The following is a 20,978-nucleotide window of genomic DNA, read 5'->3' as shown; positions in this document are numbered from 1 at the left end:
TTTAGTTTGTTGTATTATTCTTTAGTGCCAACTCTGGCACATAAATGAGGATGCAGACAAAAGCAAAACTGCACAGATTGTGGTTGGTTTTATTAACTCTTAAGTAATAAAGACCCAGAAAAACTGCTTCAATCACTCATTTATTGTCAATTGCCAAAGATATGGTACAGTAGAGCGGTAAACGGTCGACCAGGCACATCAGTCTGGGTTGCATCTCATCTTTATAAAGAACTGCAATCAGATAAGAAAATGGGGTTAGGATTGCATGACAAAATATTGAACCCAAAACAAAATGTGGAAATCCAAGTTGTATTTTCATTATTGGACAGACACGCAACATGGTTAGTGAAGCATCAAACACACATTATATACAGGAAGCATCGGAAACAACCTGGATTTATGCTCTATTGTCTTTGGACATTGTGCTCAATACAGATTTAAATTTGAATATTTAGGCCAAATAAAAAACATGGACTGGTTACAGCCACCTGGGACTGGAGTCAACAAGTCCTACTTCAGAGTTTTACTGAGCTTGAAGGAGCACTACTAAACAAGGCTGGACACGCGCTACATTTCACTTGAAACTAAATCAATAAATGTAGCAGATTCATCCAACTTCAGGTGCCTTGTTTGTATTTGCAGGGAGTTTTCAATGCAAGTGAGCCACAGGCACTCCCTGAAGCGCGTGGAGCCTGGTAAAGGGTATACAAGACGACGAGCCTCTTACCTCCTATCGCAGCCTCCTGGCTTCCCTTTCAGACTCCAGCAGGGTGAGAACATCCCCTTCCCTCACTGGGCCCTTCACATTCCTGATAATGGAGCGATTGCTGTCGTCCATGAACTCAACTCGCACCTAAGAGCCAAACAAAACCCGCATTTCATTTGAAGAGCTAGACCCCCAGAACGCAAAATGTATATGTAGGGCTTGGTTTCATTTTTTTGATCATTCGACATTCCTTCTGTTAAGATCTCCCCCTTAATCTTACTGACTTGTTGCAAAAATGTTACCAGTTTTGAAAACAGTTCTCACTGAAGATGTAATGACATCAATTTAACTTCACTCGCTCTTTGTGTTTGGTTGGAATTAAAAACAAGGAGGAGTTTCCCCTTTTTTTTTGTACACTGACTCAAGGACCCCTTGCTTTACCTGGGTACACTGTCCCTGGGAGCCGGTTCTTCCAAGAACCTTGGTGACCTGCAAGAAAGAAATATATAAAAGGTCATTATTTCGCCTACATTACCTTTGCATTAGGTAGAAATAGAGAGATTCGTGCGACCTACTGCAGTGCCATTGCCGCCTCAATTCGCATTACACTGCACATGACAAGCAGTGAAAACACATCGACACTTGTATTCAAATCACAACACAATTAATAAAATGACCCACGTTTGCAAGATATGAATCTATTAGTTATCGGTAAAAATAATTAACTGATCGCCATTTGATGTTTGCTTTTTGTATACACCAGGCCACATGTATAAAGTATTGAGTAAAAAGCATTGTGTTGTTTTTTTAAAAACATACAAAATACACACACTTCTACGTGTGGATTGTGGGGTTGACACCTGTCTTTCATAAGATTAAGCACTTTAAAAAGGTGACTATCTGGAAATGTGTACATAGTCTATAACCATACGTCAAATTATTATTTTTATTTATTTTTTTAACCTGCACACTTTTTTCAATCCAATATTGGACTGCCGCCTCATTAGTGCTCGACAGTTTTAACAGCAACACCATAGCGTGCAATACTAAAAGTTACAGATCGCCCAAAAACAGCCTAAAGTTACAATTAGTTGCTTGCGGGGTCGAGTTACAAAATCTAAATATGAATCCCGTTCATATATTAAACGAATAACGTGTGAAAACCATAAATCACGCAGAAAAAGCTAGTGTTGACAGCGCCTCTATTTCTCAAAAAGGGATTTTGTGCAGCATGATGTAGAGACGCTGAACAGCGAGCGCCCATCACGCGTCTGCCCTCATGGCTATGTTTACTGCTCATTTATCAGACCACATCCCGCCGAAAACAGAAAAACAAGTAATTACTGGTTCATACGCAAAGTTTTTTTCACGTTTCGGCTGAACTAGCGTGTTGTAAAAACGGGTTTGAATCGTTTTCTTACTCTGGCAAGCTTGATGGGCTGCACACGGCTGGCATCCATGATGGCGGCTTGAGACAGAAAGGGGGTCACGTGGGTCGACGACGAGTATTTATACCCACAAACAAACCTGAATTAATTTATTTTCCCGTAAATATCTAACTTCAAATATTAAATTATTTCTCTGAATCCGTTCTCTGTTTTAAAAATTAAGAACCGGGGAGACAAATATAAATACACAGCTTCGCGCTCCCAGCATGCGCTACGGCGACCTCTGCCCCCTCCAAACTGATATTTATTAAAATAATATATAAACAATCCATCCCTCATTAAAGTCAATTATTAGCCTTCGTTATATAAAAAAAAGATTTTCGATTAACAAATAATTATTAAATAACTGAAAAAAGTCATAAAAACTACAATGCTGTTTCTTCCCAGGATGCCCCGCGAGTCTTGCCCTTGACAACAGCGATGGCGTCTGCTACTAGAATTATACAGAGAATCCGAAACTGGCTTTCAGGGGTAAATGAAATCTTTAGCTGGCATTTAAAATTGGGAGAAATGTGCTTTATTTGTAGTATGTCCACACCGCTACCTATATGTTTGATTCTGACTTGATCTCATTTAAAAAGTAATTCACCAGTGATTAGTGTATTTATTTACAGTGCACCAAATCAAATACGATTTTTTAATTACCTGTTACTTGTTCTAGCAAACACACGTCTGAATAAATGCATTATAGCGCATTGCTGCTTTTCCAGATCTAATATAATATTAATGATAATGCCTTGTTGTACCTTGTACTGGATTACTCGTCTCAAGAGCCATGCTGTCACTTTGTTAACGGCGAATGTCTTGTTTTGTTGCAGCAAGACCTCCAGTCGAAACTGCAGCTGCGGTACGCAGAGATCGCTAAAAGGTAAATGCATCCAATTCAAATGAAAATTAAAATAAACAACAACAAAAAAATACTGAAGCAAATTTGATAATTTCTTCCAATGCGGTATTTGTAATTTTGCAGGACCCAGCCTCCACCCAAACTCCCAGTCGGCCCCAGCCACAAGTTTGCTCAAAACTCCTACTGCCTGCGTGACGGCCGCCGGGAGTCTGCCCCTCCGACAGTCCTCATGTCACCCTATGAGGCTCTGGTCGCAGGAACTCAAACTGGCAGGTGAGTGCTTGAAGATGGAGTTAGCTTGACATTGCCTGACAAGAGCATAGGTGCAGGAAGACGGGCCAGCTGAGAGAATCCGAATTCTAATCTTAAGATTTAAATAAGGCCAATATCTAACCCAAGCACTAATCGGCGCAAAGAGAACATTTCATGTGTTTGAAAGAATGTAGTTTTACATTGGCCCGTTATTCTGCACCAGGTAAAGAATGTGTCCCGTCGTTCTGCACCTGTGCCCTGACATTTCTATATGACAGATTCATATTTATTAACCTGCCACACCAGCGTCACTGAGTTTAGTAACGGTTGCAAGAGTCTTAAAGGTAAAGCCGTACGACTTTTCTGCTCACCTGTAATGTATTTTTATTTATTTTTTTATACTTTCTTAATTTAGCCAAGAATCTGGTGTAACTGTTGCTGCCAAGCGCCCAGTAATCCCCGGGCCACCACCTAGGAAACTGGAGCTTTCCAAGGATGAGCCGTACCTGTAAGAGGAACAGGAGAGCCTTCGCTGCCCAACCACGTACCCCAACACTGTCACCCAGCACTGCACTGGCAGCCTGATGACTGGCTTGGTTCTGTTAAAGCTGATTGTTGCCTCTGGTAATAACAAAACTGAGAGTGACTGGATGGAACATCAGAGTGCACTGTCCCTATCATTAGCTGGAGCTTGTTTCATATTGTATCATATTGAATTCTAGCATCAAATAAAATGCTAAATTGAATAAATGTATTATATCTATACACAGACGTGCCTGTTTCCTTTGTTGTGTACCCTTTTTTTAAATTATTATTTTATGTCTCAGAAACGCAGCTGGTGAGAAGAAATGTCATTAACAAGGGTGTCCTGAGGGCTTCAAAACAAGGAGCAGCAGCACTAAAGACACGCCTCATATAACACATGTACAGTACAAGTTACCTCATAACAAGATTGCTTTGTTTTGAGCGTCATCCTTCTTGGCTGAGGCATTTTATTATCAGTTAGAATGTTCGCTACATTCTAGAGCCATGGTTCCTCATATAGCGGCAGCAACATTACACTCTGGCGCCAGTAGACACGTTTACATTTTATTATTCCTTAGCAACCATAGATGACGATAGCTTCTCGTTGGGTCTAGACTACTCGCATGAGCCTCCCACACTCATCCACATACACAGGAGAGACGGTTTGTGTCTTGTGAGGAGGGTTTGATTAGGACGGGGTTTAATAATTTAGTACCAATTATCGAAACGACTTGCACCCCTGAGCATTGACCGAAACGTTTGTCTACCTGACTTCCTGTCCTAGTTTTGTCTGCACACACAAGCGTGTTGATGAACAGATATCAAGTGACCCTGTACGCTGCAAACTGATCCTATAATGAGGAGCCCACAAAACAAACATGTTTTGTCAATGTAGTGTAAAAACAAAACCATCAGAACATCAATCGAAGATTTCCCGAGTGCACCCAGGTTTCTCACTAATATTCATATTTGCATCGACTGATTCGGATTATTTGACTTCTAACCTACACAAGACCGTCGTTAAACCGTGTTATCAAAATGAAAGGTTGTTGCAAACACAAGGACGTGTCTGATCAGCAGCTCTTGCACATTTTGGGCACTGAGCGTCCTCAGCACACACGCATGCGCAGATGTTTTAGCTTCGCCTCTTCCACACGTGTGTGAGTTGTGACGTCTACGCTCCGGCTCCGCCCATCAGAAGACCGGTCTAGTGAGTCGGTTAAACATGGTTCACAGAACCGGCGTGGGACAGCTCGTGTGGGTTTTTATATTTCTAAATGTGCACTTACGGGACGTCATATGGGGTGAGTTTGCGAGTCTTTTATTTATATAATTATGCATCTCTTTTTTTTTTTTTTTTTGGCGCAATTACATTTTCAATGTTTTAAATAAAACATTTAGAGGACACGGGATTGTCCGATAAAGTGTCCGCCCTCATACCGCAGCGATTGGTTAGCGGGCTAGCTTCCCCGCCCTCTCTGGTTTAGCTCTGTGTGTAATTGGTCGAAAGGACTGTCCTTTACGACATCGCCCCCTTTTATATATATAATGCATTGATTCGTAATGAATGAAGTTTCTCATTTAGTAACACATAATGAAACATGGCAAGGTGCCACGCAATTAAGATATAGCTTGTTTGAACTCGTGTATCGGTGCCCACGCCTACATGGTTGAGGAGCATACCATACAGAACACCTTGTCTCAGAACAAACTACAAGGATTACGACCATTACCTTACACAACTGTACATACAGGGCTTGGGCAAATCGACACCAGACATTTGCAGCAAACGCATTGATGTCAGTGCAACTGTATATGCAAGTTGCATCACCCATTGCAAGACTTAAGATCATTAAACACGAACTTCTGAGCAACTTGTTAAAGCAATTTTGAGCTGTTTTGTGAAAAATGCTTGAAAATACACACTGCAGCATCTAAAAGATTGAAAATGTGATTTAGGTTATTATTATTATTATTATTAATAATCATATTCATATGGCAATGTAAAGTAATCCTGCGCTTAGCAGCGTTAGCCGCTGGAAACCAATCCCTCTAGATATCCAGCCTCGGAATTGTTGGAATTTCTGGACACCCTCCAGCCAGTACTGGGACCCCTTCCTTGTTCAGTTAGCTCTATGCAGAGTGCAGTGGACCTGTTGCAGAGGACTCCAGTGTTCAGTGTGTTGTAAGGGGAATCGCTCCTGTTTGTGTGTTGCAGGGAGCCCTGTCCTCTCGTGCCATCGTTCCCAGTTCACGTGTGCCAGCGGGAAGTGCATTCCCCAGAACTGGAAGTGTGACGGAGATAAGGACTGTGAAGATGGCAGTGACGAGTCCCAATGCTGTGAGTATGGGAGACTCCTATCCAGAGGAGGTTAGGAGTCTTCAGATGGTCTGTACTGCTTGTGATGACCAGCAAACACCGTGCAGGGGTCTCTCTCAGGGCCTCCTTTTCTATTCTATCCCGCTGTGTTCTTGTTATGCATGGAACACGTTTGGTGTGAAACCTTAGGGATGGAAATAAGATTGCGTAGTGGTTTGATCCATTCCTGGTTTTACTATGAGTTTAATATTAAGACCCAGCTGAGCTAGTTACCTATATACTGGGGGCAAATTGAGCTTGTATTGAAACCTGGAACGAGTGAAACTGCTGTGCAATAGGAGTCTTATTTCCATCCCTGAACCTGTTGGTTTGATTAACATGGCATGCATTTTTAATACAGTTTCAGATACTCCCATTGCATTGGGTTACTAGAGGTATCTTGCTGCATGAGATAGCAGGCAAAGTGGTTGAGTTTCCCATCTCTTGCTATTGCTTCATTCTCCTGCAGGGGAGGTGAGCTGTTCAGGGTTTCGCTGTGCAAACGGAGACTGTATCTCCGAGAGCTGGCTGTGTGACGGGACTGTGGACTGCAAGGATGGATCTGACGAGCTCCCAGATACCTGCGGCAAGTACACTCCCACTAATTCACAGCTCTGCCCCCGTGGATTGCCCACTGAAAACCAGCAGATGCATATTAACGAACACAGCAACACAAAACATGCATTGAGAGAACTTTGTTATGAGATGCTGCTGTATCTCACCGCAAAAACTGTGGAACAGCTGTAGTGTAAGAAATCCTGTGTTTTTGGTTAGCTAGCTGCCTGAGGCTCGCTTACATATCAATGAATAATTCAAATCGAGGCACACGGAATAAAAGCTGTGGCGATCAGTAATCGATTGGTTGATTCATTGTTTTAATTGTTGCGTTGCCAAAAATAAGTCCTGAGAGCAGCAGCCATCTCACTTGCACCACAGTGTGTGCTACAAATCCACGTGTGCAGGGTGTCCCTGACATACCTTGCTCCTCTGCAGGCAGGGCGCTGTGTAAAGCAGATGAGTTTGGCTGCGCCGACGGGTGCTGTGTCTCGGCTCAGTTCCGCTGTAACGGCCGGGATGACTGTCGGGATGGGAGTGATGAGGTGGGCTGCCCTCTCTGCCCCTCGGGCTGGTTCCGCTGCCTGGACTCTGACGCCTGCCTCCCTGAGACCAGGCGCTGTGACGGGGTCCGTGACTGTCCGAGCGGGGCTGACGAAGCAGCCGAGCTCTGCGGGACCCCGCGGCCGCCCCCCAGAACCTGCCCCGGCTCTGATTTCCGATGCGGGACGGGGGAGTGCATCCCTCAATCCTGGAGGTGCGATCGCTCCACCGACTGCAAGGACGGGCATGACGAAAAAGAATGCGGTAAGGATAATATGAGGCAGAGTGGTTTAAACAGCTTCAAGCTCTTTGTTTGTTTTGTGAGATCCTCCGGTCTGGCTGACCCGTGCTGTGTTCCTCTCCGCTCAGACCGCGATGAGTGTCGGGAGGGGAATGCTGGCTGCTCGCACCTCTGTGTGGACCTGCCCTGGGGCTTCGTGTGCGACTGTCCTGAAGGGATGAGGCTGGTGAGGGACACCCAGTGTGAGGGTGAGTCGGGAGGTTTTCTAACCACCAGTGGAACTAAACACCCAAGAACAACCGGGCCCTCATGGAGACTCTGAACGCGTTGAGGATCGACACACAGTGTAGCCTGAGCGGATTGAGAGGGTTGCAGTTTCCTCTGTTATATAAACGTCGGAAGTGAGGACTAAGGGACAGCCTGGCTGATCAGTTATAGCTAGCAGCCTGAATTGTCCCCTCATTTGAAGCTGTGTGAGAAGTGTTCTGGATGACATTAATAGCCTTCCACTCTGAAGGGTAACCTCTCCTTTGCTCCCTCTTGTTGTTTGCACAGATATAGACGAGTGTTCGGAGCCGGACATGTGCAGCCAGCTCTGCGTTAACCTGAATGGTACCTACAGGTGTGAGTGCCACCAGGGCTACCTCAGAAGCCCCAAAACTGGGGAGTGCAGAGCCCGAGGTAGGTGCTGTGAGCAGTGCCATCTTGTGAAGTTATAACAGCTTGAAGATTGTTTTCTTTTTAATGCTGCAAGCTGTTGTTGAAGCCTATTTGGCTGATGCTGAACTATTGGTAAGCAATGGGGTAGGATGCTTGTGTCACAACAGCTCTGGCCAATGTGTCACAACTCATTTTGCTTCATAAAGTCGAATGACACCTGTGAACAATGTTACGTTAACCTATTTAAATTACAGACCGCTTTAGTAGTTTTCCATATACTTCACGAAAAACGTGGCAAAAATGAGAAAATGTGACATTTCAAAAAGTGTCATGAAATACTGTCCTACTATTATGGGTGGGCTTCCGGGAGGCTTTTGCGCTGTCATTTTGTAGTTCTGTTAAATAAAAGATCAAAATTATGTTCATATTTTTTTAATTTTTATTATTATGCCGCCAATCCTAAAATTCCAAACTGTTGGCCATAGTTGTAGTTTTTAGACGACATAAACACAATCTCAACAAGGCACCTGCTTTCCGATTGAGTGGTTGCACGTGCCCAGTAGACTGGACGGCTGTGTGCTGGTGTTTGTAGGACTGTCATGCCCTTTGCTCTGCAGGACGGGAGGCCGTGGTTGTGTTCAGCAGTGACAGTGGGATCAGGCTGCTCGATATGAGCGCTCGGAAGTACAGAGAGATCTCGGGGAGCCCGGCGGGGGCTGGGGCCATGGCTGCTGACATCCCGGGAAACGCACTGTACTGGGGCGTCCCGAAACTGGGCTCTATCTACAGGTAACTGCACCCTTGTGTAACCCTGGCACTGCAAACTATGTTCAGCAGCTTTTATTCACTTCAAAGGCACTTGGGATTGTTCAGCAGTGTACAAGTAAGTAAGACACTGGGTTTGATCCAGTCTAGCTTTTACTATAATCTTCAAAGTAGCGTGTCTGAATTGAAGTGCGATTAGGGTAGCTTCAGTTGTCATTTGTTGCCTTTTTATGATGCATGTATGCAGTCACTCTGTTTCATGATTCCATAGCCGATAGTGACTGCCGTTTGACTGGCAAAGACAGGCAGAAGACCCTGTTTTAAAATGCATTGCTATACTGTGCAATGCTGTGTGTCTGTTCATTTCTGAATTGTCCTTGTCCTTTCAGGACCACCCAGGAGGGGGCAGAGGTGACCACGCCTGTGCTGAGTGGAGTGGGGTCACCGCAGGGGGTCGCTGTGGACTGGATCCACAGGCTGCTCTACTGGACCGACGCCCTCGCCCGTTCCGTCAGCGTGGCCTCGCTGGACGGAGACAGACGCAAGGTTCTGATTGGTGGGCTGTCTGAGCCGTGGGGCGTGGCCGTGCAGCCACTGTCTGGGTGAGCCACACAAAGATGTTCTTTTAAATTACGTTTTTATAAATTAAAACAAGTTCGCGTGAACTCTGTAGATAGGAAACTTAACATGGAGCGCACAGACTTGAAGGGGATATGAAGTAATAAAACAGCATATGGCATTTACTGCTGAGGAGAACACAATACACTCTTCCAGTAAGGTATAACTGACCCTTTTGCTTTGCTTTGGCAATAAAACTGCTTTAGATTTACAAACAAAAGGCTTATTATAAAAGTTTATTAGCAGTGAACTAAACGGAGGAGTTTACAACCTTACCAGTGAGAAGAATATTATACAGACCCTGGTGCTTCCAGATCTCCACCCACTGGAAACCAATCTCCCCTTCGCAGGTTCCTGTTTTGGTCAGATGCTGGCACCCCTGCGAGGATCGAGAGGGCTGGCATGGACGGGCGAGGCAGGGTGACTCTGGTCTCCTCTGGCATCGAGAGACCGGTCGCTCTTGCTCTGGGTATGTACGCGTTGCTCGGATTTGTGGAGGCTTGGAATGCTTTATTCTAAAGTGAACGGAGCGATTGACTACGGACGGTTTAAAAGATTGATCTGCCTCCCCCAGACCCCACACAACCCTTCCTCTACTGGGTGGACTCCCAGCTGCATTGCATCTCCCGGGTGGGGCTGGACGGTCAGCACCGCAGGACGGTTCTGGAATCAAAGGACTACCTGGGGAGGCCCTTTGCACTGGCTGTCTTCGAGGTATGGAAGCAACATTGGCTGTGCTCCACAGCGAAATCTGAAAGAACGTTGGTCAATGCATCCACTGTCCCTGGCATAAGTGAGTGAAGCTCTCTCTCTCTCTCTCTATCTCTCAGAGTCGCGTGTTCTGGAGCGATGAGGGTCAGCACTCCATCTATAGCGCTACCAAGCTGAACGGTTCTGACCTGAGGGAGCTAGTCTCGAACGTGAGCCCCAGGGGTCTGGTTCTGATCCACCCCGTCCTGCAGCCAGAGGGTACGACACTCGGGGGTCTGTCCTGTTTTTTTTAGGGAGCGCAGTTTGCTGTGGCTCCTCACGCTGCGTCCGTGTTCGCAGGTTGGAGTGCGTGTGCGGGAGAGGGAGCTGTCTGCGAGTTCCTGTGTGTGCCGACGCCCCCTGAACACACGGGCGCCCCAGGATTCACCTGCCTCGAACCCGGGGCCCTGCATCCCACCCAGAAAAGCAGCACTCCTCCTCCTCCTCCTCCTCCTCCTCCTCTCTGTGGTGAGCAAGCTTCTCGTTAACACTGCATTTCTGTTTGTAGTAAAGTGACGAGCCCCCCCCCCCCCACAGTGGAAGCCTTGCCCTCTAACCGATGCTTTTTTCCAGACCCCCCAGGTACCGATGGCACTTTCTTCAGCATCCTGGCCCTGATCGGTGAGCTCTCTGTTCTGTTTCAGCCCTTAATGTACAGGAGCCCATAGACCCAGTATCTGTCAACCCGTTCTAGTTTCAGTAACACCAGAGCATTTCAAGTCTGATGTTTAGATCTTGGTGGAAAAACAAACAGACTGTAATGTCTCAGTTGTGGCAAACAAAATCACATGCTCATTTATACTGATAACTTATGATATTTCACAAATGTGTTTTATTTTATTTTTATTTTTTTTAAATTTCTGATCACCTAGATAACACAGATCCAAAATATGTAATAAGAAAGCAAACTCTGGTTTGCCCCATTCACTTTCGGTTTGCCCATTTCCCAAATGTGTTCCCTGCTCCCCCCTCCTCTCCCCCTGTGTCTGCAGTGGTCCTGTGTCTGCTCTTGGTCAGCTGTTTGGTCTGGTGGTGGAGAGTGGAGTTCAGCCCCACCAGATCCATCTCTCTGCACGGGGCCACGTTCCTCAAGCAGTCCCAGGACCCCCTGGTGCCACAGAACCGGTCCGAGTCCACACAACGAGAGGCGAGTCAGTCAGGCAGGGGACTGGGAGGTGGTGACGATGCAGCAGAGAGTCTTATGTGTGTATTTCATGTATTATTACTATCAGCATAATTTATAACCTTGGATATTTTTATTATCAAGACAAGATGCCGTATAACAATGGAATGGCGTTGTATTGTGCAGCATAGCACTGGACAGCACTGACGTGCCCTTATTTCTAAAGAGGTTTTTTACATACCCAGCCATGCTGCAGAAAGGGAAAGCCAATTACTCACCCATGCTGTAAAATACCGGATGCGCTGTGCCCTGGTGAATGCGCTGTGCACTGGAGTGTGCGATGGTGAATGCGCTGTGCACTGGAGTGTGCGCTGGTGAATGCTCTACAAACAGGTTTTGAGCATTGTTCTGATTTCTGCTTCTGTTTGACAGGGCGCCCTCTTGAGGCTGGAAGCAGACATTGATTGACGTATCGTTGCTGGAACATACCTGTGACTGGGATATTTCTACTGACAGACTGACGGGTGTTTTTGGTTTTCTGGTCCTTGCAAGGAGTTGCTGTACTGGGGGTGGGGGGGTCTGTCCGTTCACTGCTGAAACTAAGGAGGTTGTGGCACTTAAAGATGTTAACACTCCTTGCTGTTAAATGCACGTCTACTATAGTGCCTCTATATCAGTCCTTGTATTCATTTAAATGAGATCCTAATATATTACAAATAAGTTTCCGGTTTGTTTATTTCAAGCAACTTCAAATGGGCTTGCTGGGAGCTGTAATGTGTGATGTCTCTACTTAATTACATTGCACCAAGAAATCACAACAGCTATTGAAATGCATAGAGGGGCTGGGCTGGACTCTCATAGCCTGACTGATCAGGGGTGTGGTGGTGGGGGCATTCCTGCTGGATCACTGGCTGCCACTAGGGGGCAGTGCAGTGTTACTGTGAAGGCAGCACCCTGGCAGTGCTGTGTTGTTCTTGCATCACTGAACATGCTGGCACATGTTCTGTATTTTTTGGCTTTCTGTCAGTGAAGTGAGCGTAGAAGATTAGTGTTTGAAATTGTGTGGGTTTAATGTGGTGTTTGACCTGGCAAGGTTGACATTTCTAATCTGATATATTAATAAATGATTTACTGGATTATTATTATTATTATTTATTTCTTAGCAGACGCCCTTATCCAGGGCGACTTACAATTGTTACAAGATATCACATTATTTTACGTAAATCATTTATTGTATTTATTTTTTCTTGTTTGACTTTTTTTTTATTAGTTCTCAAATGGTATGAACTGGCACAGCATTAGTTTGAATGAGGAAAAGGTACATTTATTTATAATAATTCTCAGATGCTGACATTTTCACTTCATTCATAATGGGCTTATTTAATTTGTAAAAAGTTTAAATTTTTTTTTTTTCCTAAAAAGAATTCAGCATTAAAAAGAAAACTGCCTTAATTATTGTTTTTGTGCATCTGTGTGTTTGTGTGGATACAGTATACAGAACCCCCATCTCAGTTCTGATCCCTTTATTAGATATGTTTTGCCAATTATTAGCATATAATATAATCTCTGTATCACAGTTTTTGTATTTTGGGACTACTAATAAACACTACAAATAAAACTGATTCCCATTCCTGCATGCACAGAATTATCCGTCTTCCCAAATCGAATAGCAGCCACTCCGAGATTCCCAACCGTTCCAAAGCATGTGTAATAAGATTGCTTCCTGCTCTCCGCACCTCCAGCAGCTGTCCTGTGTGTTCAAGTCGTCAAACAGGGTCCGAAACGTGCCCAGGGTCAGATACTAGTGAACTGTCTTAAATTGCATTTACCTCTGTTCATGTTGTAACAGATAGTAACACGGCTTTCAATAAGGCACTCTGGGTCTTAGAGTTACCTCAACCTGCAAGCAAACCTTCTCCTTAAGAACACAGGCTGATTAAAAAGTGAACACCTCTGCTTTACACTTACCCTGTTTACTCCTGCTGGCTGTGGACTCGGCCTTTCTCTTACCCATACTATTTCGTATGCTTTACTCTGTCGTATTGAACTTATTTTCCAACTTCTGCATTTTCTCCTCTTTTGCTTATGTGGCTAACAGTGTAGAAAAAAGAATAAGAGGGGTTATTTATTTCTTTGAGTCCCTTCTCTTCCTTTTTCTGTACAAGTGTAATAAAATAATTAGAAAATTCAACATAGTATATCTCTTTATTAAGACATAGTGTGTAGTTAGTAGGTAGACTTCTTGCTAGCGGTTGAAGGATACAAAGAACATGGGGTATCTCTTCAACTTAAATACAGTTTCTTGAGATAACATCAGAAAAATACTAGTTTTGCAACTTTTACATCAAAGAGACTCTCTCCCCTACCTGGGCCAAGAACCTCACCATAAAACCTTTCCCACATCTCTTTGTATTTGGGGTAAAATTACCTTTTGTCATTTTAATTGATCCATTAGAAGTATCTCACGCTATCCAGATCTTCCCTGAAGGAGTTAACTCTTTATTACCCCATCATAAACGAATCATTAGTGAAAACTTGTTTTACTATTTTTGGAAGATGTTTATCAATATGTTTATGATTCTAACAGTGGACAGCAAGATTTTGTATCCAAGATTTTAACCCAAAATGTACCTTTACGTTAAGTTAATTCAATGAGATATATTCTAAAATCTAATAGCTAATACAAACCTAAATAAATGCATCCCTACAAACAGCACCTGATGCACTCCCCCCTATAGCAGATTCATGCCTGCTACATGCAAAACCAGCACACACTTGAAGAGACTGACCACAGCAAACCCTGAGGGGAGAAGAATGTGACCATATCCTTTGAAGACATTGAGAAAGACTTTGTAGTTAAAATGTTTGCAAAGGGAATGCAAAAGTTTCTTTTGGTAGTACTGCATGTTGTACCGTTATACTTTTTATAGGCAGCTGGATGCTTTGCATTGCTGTGTTGAAACCCCCCCCAAAAAATGTCAAAACAGAACAAAGGACCCGGAGGCAGTCAATGCTGAGTAACAGCAGGGGTCAAAACAGACCCTGACACTGACTCGTTCAATTGCTGCTCAGAATGTTCACAGTGAACTTCCTATAATATCAATGTAAAATTCCCTTTAGAAATTGTGTTTCCATTCGGAAGAATGCGTGCTAATTCTTTAAGGTGAGCGGTGCAGAGCTCGGTAAGATGATAATAGTCTTAAGAAGTTAACAGCTGCCTCCCTGGTTCCTGGAACCAAATCCTTAAGTCAGCTTGACAATAATCCTCACGGACTTTATTTATAACCGTACTTAAGAAAATGGCATTTGTGGGATTAACCTCGCAGAAGGGGAAGGGGGCGACATCTCCCTGCTACTCAGCACTGAAGCAGAATGGTTTCTCTTCTTGCAGCCACAAGCTGAGCCAACAGCGAACCTGAGGGCAGGGTGAGATCGAGAAGGGGCAGAACTGCCTCTACAAATAAAACTGCAACAGTGAAGAATTCAATCTCGTGCTCTCTTGTTTTCATAAGAGAAGTGCATTAGAATTACATTCTTGTTGTTTTAAGTATCTTGGAGGCAAAAAAAAAAAAAAACAATAAAAACTGGCGACTCCCAGAAGAAACACCATGAAGAAGCTTCAAAAGAGACGCTCCAGCCTGTTTGCTAACCTGAAGATCGGGGACGTTGGCAGCTTCTCGCAGAGCCTTGAGGAGGACGATAATGCTTTCCCCTTCGCTCTGGACAGCTCCGTGAAGCAGTGGACCTCCATGAAGGATCTGGATGAAGCTGACAAATGGGGTGGAGAAGAGAACGAGGAGGGGTGTGAAGAGGATTGTGAGGGTCACGGGCGCCGCAGTTCCCCTCGAGCTAAGCAAAGCGTAGTAAACCTCAACATTGGAGGCAGGCATTTCAAAATCTCCAGCAGGATGGCAGCCCGTTATCCCTGCACCCGCATCGGACGCCTGGCCCTGTGCAGGGACCCAGTGAAAAAGCTGGCTCTGTGCGACGACTACTCCGTGCTCACAAATGAGTACTTCTTCGACCGGGATCCCACCTTTTTTCACTACATCTTCCACTTCTACCGCTGCAGTGTGCTGTGGATCATGGAGGAGCTGTGTCCGATGCATTTTGAGGAGGAGTTGGAGTACTGGGGTCTGCACATAAAGTATAGTCCCCGCTGCTGTCGGATCCTCTTCGAGGAGAAGACAGACGAGATAACGGACGACCTCAAAGTCCAGCGAGAGCTGCTGGCCCAGGTCGAGCCGGAGAACGACGAGAACTTTGAAGGCATGTTCCTGGGGAAGCTTCGGAAGAACATCTGGAACCTTGCAGAGAACCCTTACTCCTCCACCTGGGCCAAAGCGTTTGCCATTGTGGCCAGCATCTTCGTGCTTCTCTCCATTGTGACCATGACCCTCAACACGGTGGATGAGATTTCCAGCGGGAAGGCTTACATCAACCAAGTGGAGACCATTTGCCTCATCTTCTTCACTGTGGAATACCTCATGGGGCTGGTCTCCACCTGCAACATCAAGAAGTTCCTGCTCAGCCCCCTGAATTTTGTGGACCTGGTAGCCATCTTGCCCTTCTACGTCCAGATAGCCTTTGAGAAAATTGCTATCCAGATGGACATGGACTTCAATGAGGACCTGGAGACCATGGAGCAGGTGAGGAAGTCGACCAAGGTGCTGAAGATCATTCGGCTCATGAGGATCTTCCGCATCCTGAAACTGGCACGCCACTCCACGGGACTCCGAGCGTTCGGCTTTACCATCCGCCAGTGTTACCAGCAGGTGTGCTGCCTCTTTTTGTTCATCGCCATGGGTATCTTCTCCTTCTCCGCGCTCATGCACTCTGTGGAGCACGATGTCCCCGGCACCCCCTTCAGCAGCATGCCTGACGCGTGGTGGTGGGCTGCGGTGAGTACTTGCTGTATAAAGATCATCTTGAGAGGTCAAATAAATCCTAGCTTTAAATGAGACTGAACGTGGTACTCTGAGGGTCCCCCCTGCTACCCAATCTGAACCCATATCTCCCTTCCTGTGGCTCTTGCCTCTTCTAGGGGTGATCCCAACAAGTGATGTGTAGAAATATTTTATGGAAAGAATGTCAAATTCCCACTTTAAATGAAAAGAGAAGAACAATGACAATAGCTGCCCTCCAGGCGGCTGTGTGTGTGTGAGTAATGTAAAAACTCATTAGACTGATGTGCACAGAACAAGCCTTCAACAAAATCTGTACTAGGAGAATGCTTTGTACATGGGATTAATTCTGCGTTACGTCACTGATTTCTTTATGTAATAAGATAATGAACAAAAGCACTATTGTTATTATTATTTATATCCAGGGCGACTTACAATTGTTACAAGATAATCACATTATTTTCACATACAGTTACCCATTTATACAGTTCACTGGAGCAATCTAGGTAAAGTACCTTGCTCAAGTGTACAGCAGCAGTGTCCCCCACCTGGGATTGAACCCACGACCCTCCGGTCAAGATTCCAGAGCCCTAACCACAACCCCACACTGCTGCCTATGAAACTGTAGTAAAGGTCATTAATTATATTTTTTATGTAAAACCTGAACATGATTACAGGGTGTGGCCTATAAACTCCTACGCCGGTAAAAGTTTTGTATTTGAATAAATATTTCTACTCAAGCAATTGTCTGCAGGGAGTAGAAATCTGTCACACAGCTGGAGACACTGTCAGGAATAGCTCAGAAAGTGGGAGCCAATACAGAACTAATACAAACTGTACAGACAGCCACTGGCAGGTAGAGATACTGCGGAGAGCTGTTAATTGAATCAGCTTTCCATTTACTGCAGCTTATGAGGCAACTGTACTGTCATATGCAGCTTAAACCACTAGGCCACGCTGCATCCCAGTCCCTCAGCCTGAACCCTTAAGCCAGGCTGCCTCCCAGTCCCTCAGGTTAAACCACTAAGCCACACCGATTCCCTGTGTCTTAGCTTTAACCAGTTGGCCACACTGCTTACCCCAGTACTGACGTTTTTCCCGATTTTTCCTCTCCATCCTCCGCAGGTCAGCATCTCCACAGTGGGGTACGGGGACACTGTCCCGGAGTCTGTCCTGGGCCGCATCGTGGCGTTCGGCTGCATCTCCTTCGGGATCATCCTGAACGGCATGCCCATCTCCATCCTCTTCAACAAGTTCTCGGATTACTACGCCAGGCTGAAGGCGCAGGAGTGTGACGCCAACATGAAGCCGCGAGGCAAGATCAGGCTGCGGCAAAGGATGCTGGGTTGTCTGTCCGAGTGTTGCAGACCCCAGACCCATGACTGACGACGAATCCTCCAGCGGATCTGGGGGGGCGCTCCTGAAGGACAGTGCCTGTATAAGCACAGGGGTGTCCTTTCTAGACTGGAGCCTCTACTAGACTCGGCAAGTCCTATTAACACTGCAGTTTCAAGATCTGGGTCTGTTTTTTATTACTGTAAATCAGACATCGTAGGCAATGCCATGTATTCTGCCTTTTTTAAAAGGATGTTCTCCCCACCCCCATTATCTATGAGCACCACACGTCAAAATGATCTGAATTCGTTCCTCTTTCCTTAACGGGTTTTCCCCAACTGAAAGAAACTGAGAGATCACCAATATCCCTGACTTAGGGGACACCCTGTCATTTGATATTCATGAAACTTTCCTAGCTTGATGGTTAGGAAGCTAACAACAGTTACAACCAATGTTGTGAATATTAACCCCTATTTGATAACCCCATTTGTAACATTATAAATCTCCTATAGACTGGATCGGATTCTGTAGAATGAAGCAAGACAAACCCCAAACTAATCTCTTTGCGTGTGCTGACTGGAGGGGTTTTAGGTGGAGCTTCCTTGAACAGCAACAACCAAACACAGTGTTTGTTCAGCACTTTCTCTTAACGGGTCAGTGCTTTTAGTTCCCTGCTTAGCGCCCACTTCCTGTTTGTCTGTGAACAGAATGCTGCATCTACCATACTAACTCCCATTCGTCATGACTGAGGGTTTACGCTTAACAGATGTCTGACTTGAATGGACAGGTTTGATAAGAAGGCTGTTGTACAAAGTAATATAATGAAATTGCATAACTGTACTTTTTACAATGAAACCAGACTCTATTGTACAGTCTTTTATTTGTTTTTTAATCGGTATAACTGGTACGGTAATCCACTGCCTTGATACATTTTAAAACCCCAGATTAGAGACCAAACACCTCAAAGCTCAAAATGGTTCATAGTTCTTAATAGACTGTAGTTTCTCGGTAGCAGCGTGCTAATATTTGTGTTTAAATAAATCAAAACGCACCTTGTGGCAGGATAGCCGCAGAGGGAAGACTCAGAGACAGAAAATGCAGTAAAACCAAAATATTTTAATTGACAAAACACAAATGAAAAGGCACAAGGGCAAAACTATCTCTATCTCTATCTCTATCTCTATCTCTATCTCTATCTCTATCTCTATCTCTATCTCTATCTCTATCTCTATCTCTATCTCTATCTTCAAACAAAACACTCCAAATCACCCTCCCCCTAACAAAGGGTTTCAGCTGTCTTTTATAGTCTGTGGCTGGAGCCCAATTAACTAATAATTAACAATTAAACACTTAAGGCTCCAGCCACATTCTCACATGTATTTTACAGGGAGGAATTTAACCCCCTCCCTGCCAATCCAAAACAAACAAGAATTCAACAGTAACAATAACAATAATAAACACAGATTATAGGGGCGAGCTGGCACCCCATCACACACCTATTTATGAATGTGTTGATTTCCTTCACCTTTACAACTGAGTGCCAGTTAATGGCCATTAATTCTGCATTGAGTGTTTTCAAATGGACAATGAAAATATGTTGCAAAACTAGCAAATAATCTGCCATGTAAACGTGACCTTTCCTTAACCCATACACTCGAGCTAGAACTCTGGATTTAAGAACATAAGAACATAAGAAAGTTTACAAACGAAAGGAGGCCATTCAGCCCATTCTTTGTTGAGTTGAACCGGAGAGAACACCCTCTCCAGAACTGAGATCCTGCTATTCACTGCAGAGATTACACATTTCTAAACAAACAAAGGATTTCCCATCAAACAGATGGAAGAAAGTTAAGATAAATAACAGCTCGACACACCCTTAATTCTCAGGCCTACAGAGAAAACCTTTATACCGCATATTTTCCAGTATGCTTTACTTTTTCATTCTAATAAAGAATAGCGAGACCGTTTCTTCAGCTGGTTTCCCTGCTCGACGACTGGAAACCAATTCTCAGTGGGTTTGAATGAACTCGTGTCCGGAGTTTGAGAGAAACGTGAATGCAAATGCAGAGTGGCAGTCCCTCGGTCTCCAATGGGATTGGGCAGGGATTAGGCAGCTCTGGGGTGACTGTATTAGGAAATGTAATCCGCATGTTAAACATCAATTAAACAAATGAATCGGTTTAAAAGCTCTTGTTCAGGTGGCTGGAGCGATCTGGTTACCTGCTGCCACTAAACACCAAAACGCAAGAGGGGTCAGCCAACGAAGAACGTCCGCAGCAAAGGGGTGGGGGGGGGGGGGGGGGGGGGGGGTGCGGACATTGAGAGTGGAGGGGGGGTGGTTACAGCACATGTCAGAGAAATCAGAGGTGAAAAGATCCAAAGGGGTCACCAGTATCTCTAGCCCAACACACGGCAGTACACTCTTACCAGGGCATTCTTCCCTGACGTTTTGTTTTAGTAACTGAATATGCAAAGCAGAGATATGAAGGGGTTTGAATAGTAAGTGACCGGGCAGAGACGCTAAAACGTGGGGTCTCAGAAATTCGAGAGCACTCAGAATGGGGTTTGGAAATGTAATTCAATTTTAAAGATTTAAAACTGAGAAGGCGCAGGATGGAACTCGCACGTCACTGAAGGAAACCAGGGCTGTGTGCCACCAGATCAGAACGCCTTCAGAGGAAGCATCTGCCTGCCTCTTCCTTCCTGTCCTCATTACAGTATGGCCCCCGAAGAGGCTTTATACAACTAAACCCCTCGCCATGTGTTCTTCCACTCCGATCACTGATGAAATCTGCTGTGCAGCGCCCTGGGCTGAGTGGGTTCTTTCACTGAGCTGTTACTTAGGCACCCATTGTTCTAAAGCACATTCTACCGCCTTCTGTACATGTAAGAACGCACCACGTTCCCACCGACCACTCCACTGAACGCTGCAGGAGTTGTATGCCAGTTTTATACATTCGGAAACATACCATAGAGATTCTATTAGTTTGTGCTCCGACTGTACTTCTGTGTCTGCTTACAAAATACTGTGGTTACAAACCTGTATCCAAATCTGCTAATCGGTTATTAGTATACTGCTCTAAGCTCTGTTTTAGGATTCTTAAAAAAAAGCCACTTTTTCATAAACAGCAGCTTCAGAAGTAGTTTCAGGAGACCTAGTTTGAGGCAGCTTTGCTGTATCAAATCCCAAGTATCTCCTTGTGTGAAACCCAGTCTCCTGAAACCAAAGATACAAGCCACAAAGTGGCTTTGTGTTCCCTCCGCTTAAGAATGTGTTAATGGGTTAGGCACTGCCTAAATGTTTATATTCTAAGAGGGTGGTATTTCTCCTGTTAAGAGGAAGTACT

At 44.8% G+C, this 20,978-nt stretch overlaps 4 protein-coding genes across 5 annotated transcripts; 3 read left to right on the top strand and 1 right to left on the bottom strand.

Moving 5' to 3' along the window:
- Nucleotides 1–127: 127 nt before the first annotated feature.
- LOC117401425 (small ribosomal subunit protein eS28) lies at nt 128–2,270 on the bottom strand. Its single transcript, XM_059013869.1, has 4 exons — nt 2,128–2,270; nt 1,148–1,195; nt 728–853; nt 128–231 (listed from the first exon to the last, which is right to left on the bottom strand). Exons 1-3 carry the CDS (start codon nt 2,164–2,166, stop codon nt 731–733), a joined length of 210 nt encoding a protein of 69 aa, XP_058869852.1. The 5' UTR covers nt 2,167–2,270; the 3' UTR covers nt 128–231; nt 728–730.
- On the top strand, nt 1,971–4,018 carry LOC117972058 (NADH dehydrogenase [ubiquinone] 1 alpha subcomplex subunit 7-like). The gene is made up of 5 exons (XM_034920294.2): nt 1,971–2,042; nt 2,542–2,625; nt 2,973–3,022; nt 3,125–3,274; nt 3,669–4,018. Exons 1-5 carry the CDS (start codon nt 1,986–1,988, stop codon nt 3,763–3,765), a joined length of 438 nt encoding a protein of 145 aa, XP_034776185.2. The 5' UTR covers nt 1,971–1,985; the 3' UTR covers nt 3,766–4,018.
- Nucleotides 4,019–4,936: 918 nt separating this feature from the next.
- On the top strand, nt 4,937–12,844 carry LOC117401337 (very low-density lipoprotein receptor-like). 2 transcript variants are annotated; one of them, XM_059013868.1, is made up of 15 exons: nt 4,937–5,082; nt 5,997–6,119; nt 6,607–6,727; nt 7,135–7,499; nt 7,605–7,724; nt 8,032–8,157; nt 8,754–8,925; nt 9,291–9,503; nt 9,870–9,988; nt 10,094–10,233; nt 10,350–10,488; nt 10,570–10,737; nt 10,843–10,890; nt 11,262–11,416; nt 11,825–12,844. In XM_059013868.1, the coding sequence occupies exons 1-15, from the start codon at nt 5,004–5,006 to the stop codon at nt 11,858–11,860; spliced, it is 2,124 nt and encodes a 707-aa protein (XP_058869851.1). In that variant the 5' UTR covers nt 4,937–5,003; the 3' UTR covers nt 11,861–12,844. The 2 variants fall into 2 exon arrangements, with proteins under 2 accessions (XP_058869851.1, XP_058869850.1); XM_059013867.1 differs by having other exon boundaries at nt 11,262–11,472.
- A 1,057-nt stretch (nt 12,845–13,901) lies between these two features.
- Nucleotides 13,902–18,467, top strand: LOC117972059 (potassium voltage-gated channel subfamily V member 2-like). Its single transcript, XM_034920295.2, has 2 exons — nt 13,902–16,293; nt 17,422–18,467. The coding sequence occupies exons 1-2, from the start codon at nt 15,001–15,003 to the stop codon at nt 17,680–17,682; spliced, it is 1,554 nt and encodes a 517-aa protein (XP_034776186.2). The 5' UTR covers nt 13,902–15,000; the 3' UTR covers nt 17,683–18,467.
- Nucleotides 18,468–20,978: the final 2,511 nt, after the last annotated feature.

Source organism: Acipenser ruthenus, chromosome 47 (genome assembly GCF_902713425.1).
Source record: "Acipenser ruthenus chromosome 47, fAciRut3.2 maternal haplotype, whole genome shotgun sequence".
Taxonomy (NCBI): domain Eukaryota; kingdom Metazoa; phylum Chordata; class Actinopteri; order Acipenseriformes; family Acipenseridae; genus Acipenser; species Acipenser ruthenus.
Note: the sequence above shows the minus strand (reverse complement) of the source record. Positions and strands in the feature narration are given on the sequence as shown.

Coding starts and splice junctions, on each gene's coding strand:
- LOC117972059 (XM_034920295.2), top strand. CDS start 15,001: ATGAAGAAGCTTCAAAAGAGACGCTCCAGCCTGTTTGCTAACCTGAAG. Junction 16,294..17,421: donor ACGCGTGGTGGTGGGCTGCG/GTGAGTACTTGC, acceptor CATCCTCCGCAG/GTCAGCATCTCCACAGTGGG.
- LOC117401337 (XM_059013867.1), top strand. CDS start 5,004: ATGGTTCACAGAACCGGCGTGGGACAGCTCGTGTGGGTTTTTATATTT. Junction 8,926..9,290: donor AAACTGGGCTCTATCTACAG/GTAACTGCACCC, acceptor TTGTCCTTTCAG/GACCACCCAGGAGGGGGCAG. Junction 9,989..10,093: donor ACCGGTCGCTCTTGCTCTGG/GTATGTACGCGT, acceptor TGCCTCCCCCAG/ACCCCACACAACCCTTCCTC.
- LOC117401425 (XM_059013869.1), bottom strand. CDS start 2,166: ATGGATGCCAGCCGTGTGCAGCCCATCAAGCTTGCCAGA. Junction 1,196..2,127: donor AGCCCATCAAGCTTGCCAGA/GTAAGAAAACGA, acceptor TCTTTCTTGCAG/GTCACCAAGGTTCTTGGAAG. Junction 854..1,147: donor CCCAGGGACAGTGTACCCAG/GTAAAGCAAGGG, acceptor TTTGGCTCTTAG/GTGCGAGTTGAGTTCATGGA.
- LOC117972058 (XM_034920294.2), top strand. CDS start 1,986: ATGGCTATGTTTACTGCTCATTTATCAGACCACATCCCGCCGAAAACA. Junction 2,043..2,541: donor CGCCGAAAACAGAAAAACAA/GTAATTACTGGT, acceptor GTTTCTTCCCAG/GATGCCCCGCGAGTCTTGCC. Junction 2,626..2,972: donor TCCGAAACTGGCTTTCAGGG/GTAAATGAAATC, acceptor GTTTTGTTGCAG/CAAGACCTCCAGTCGAAACT.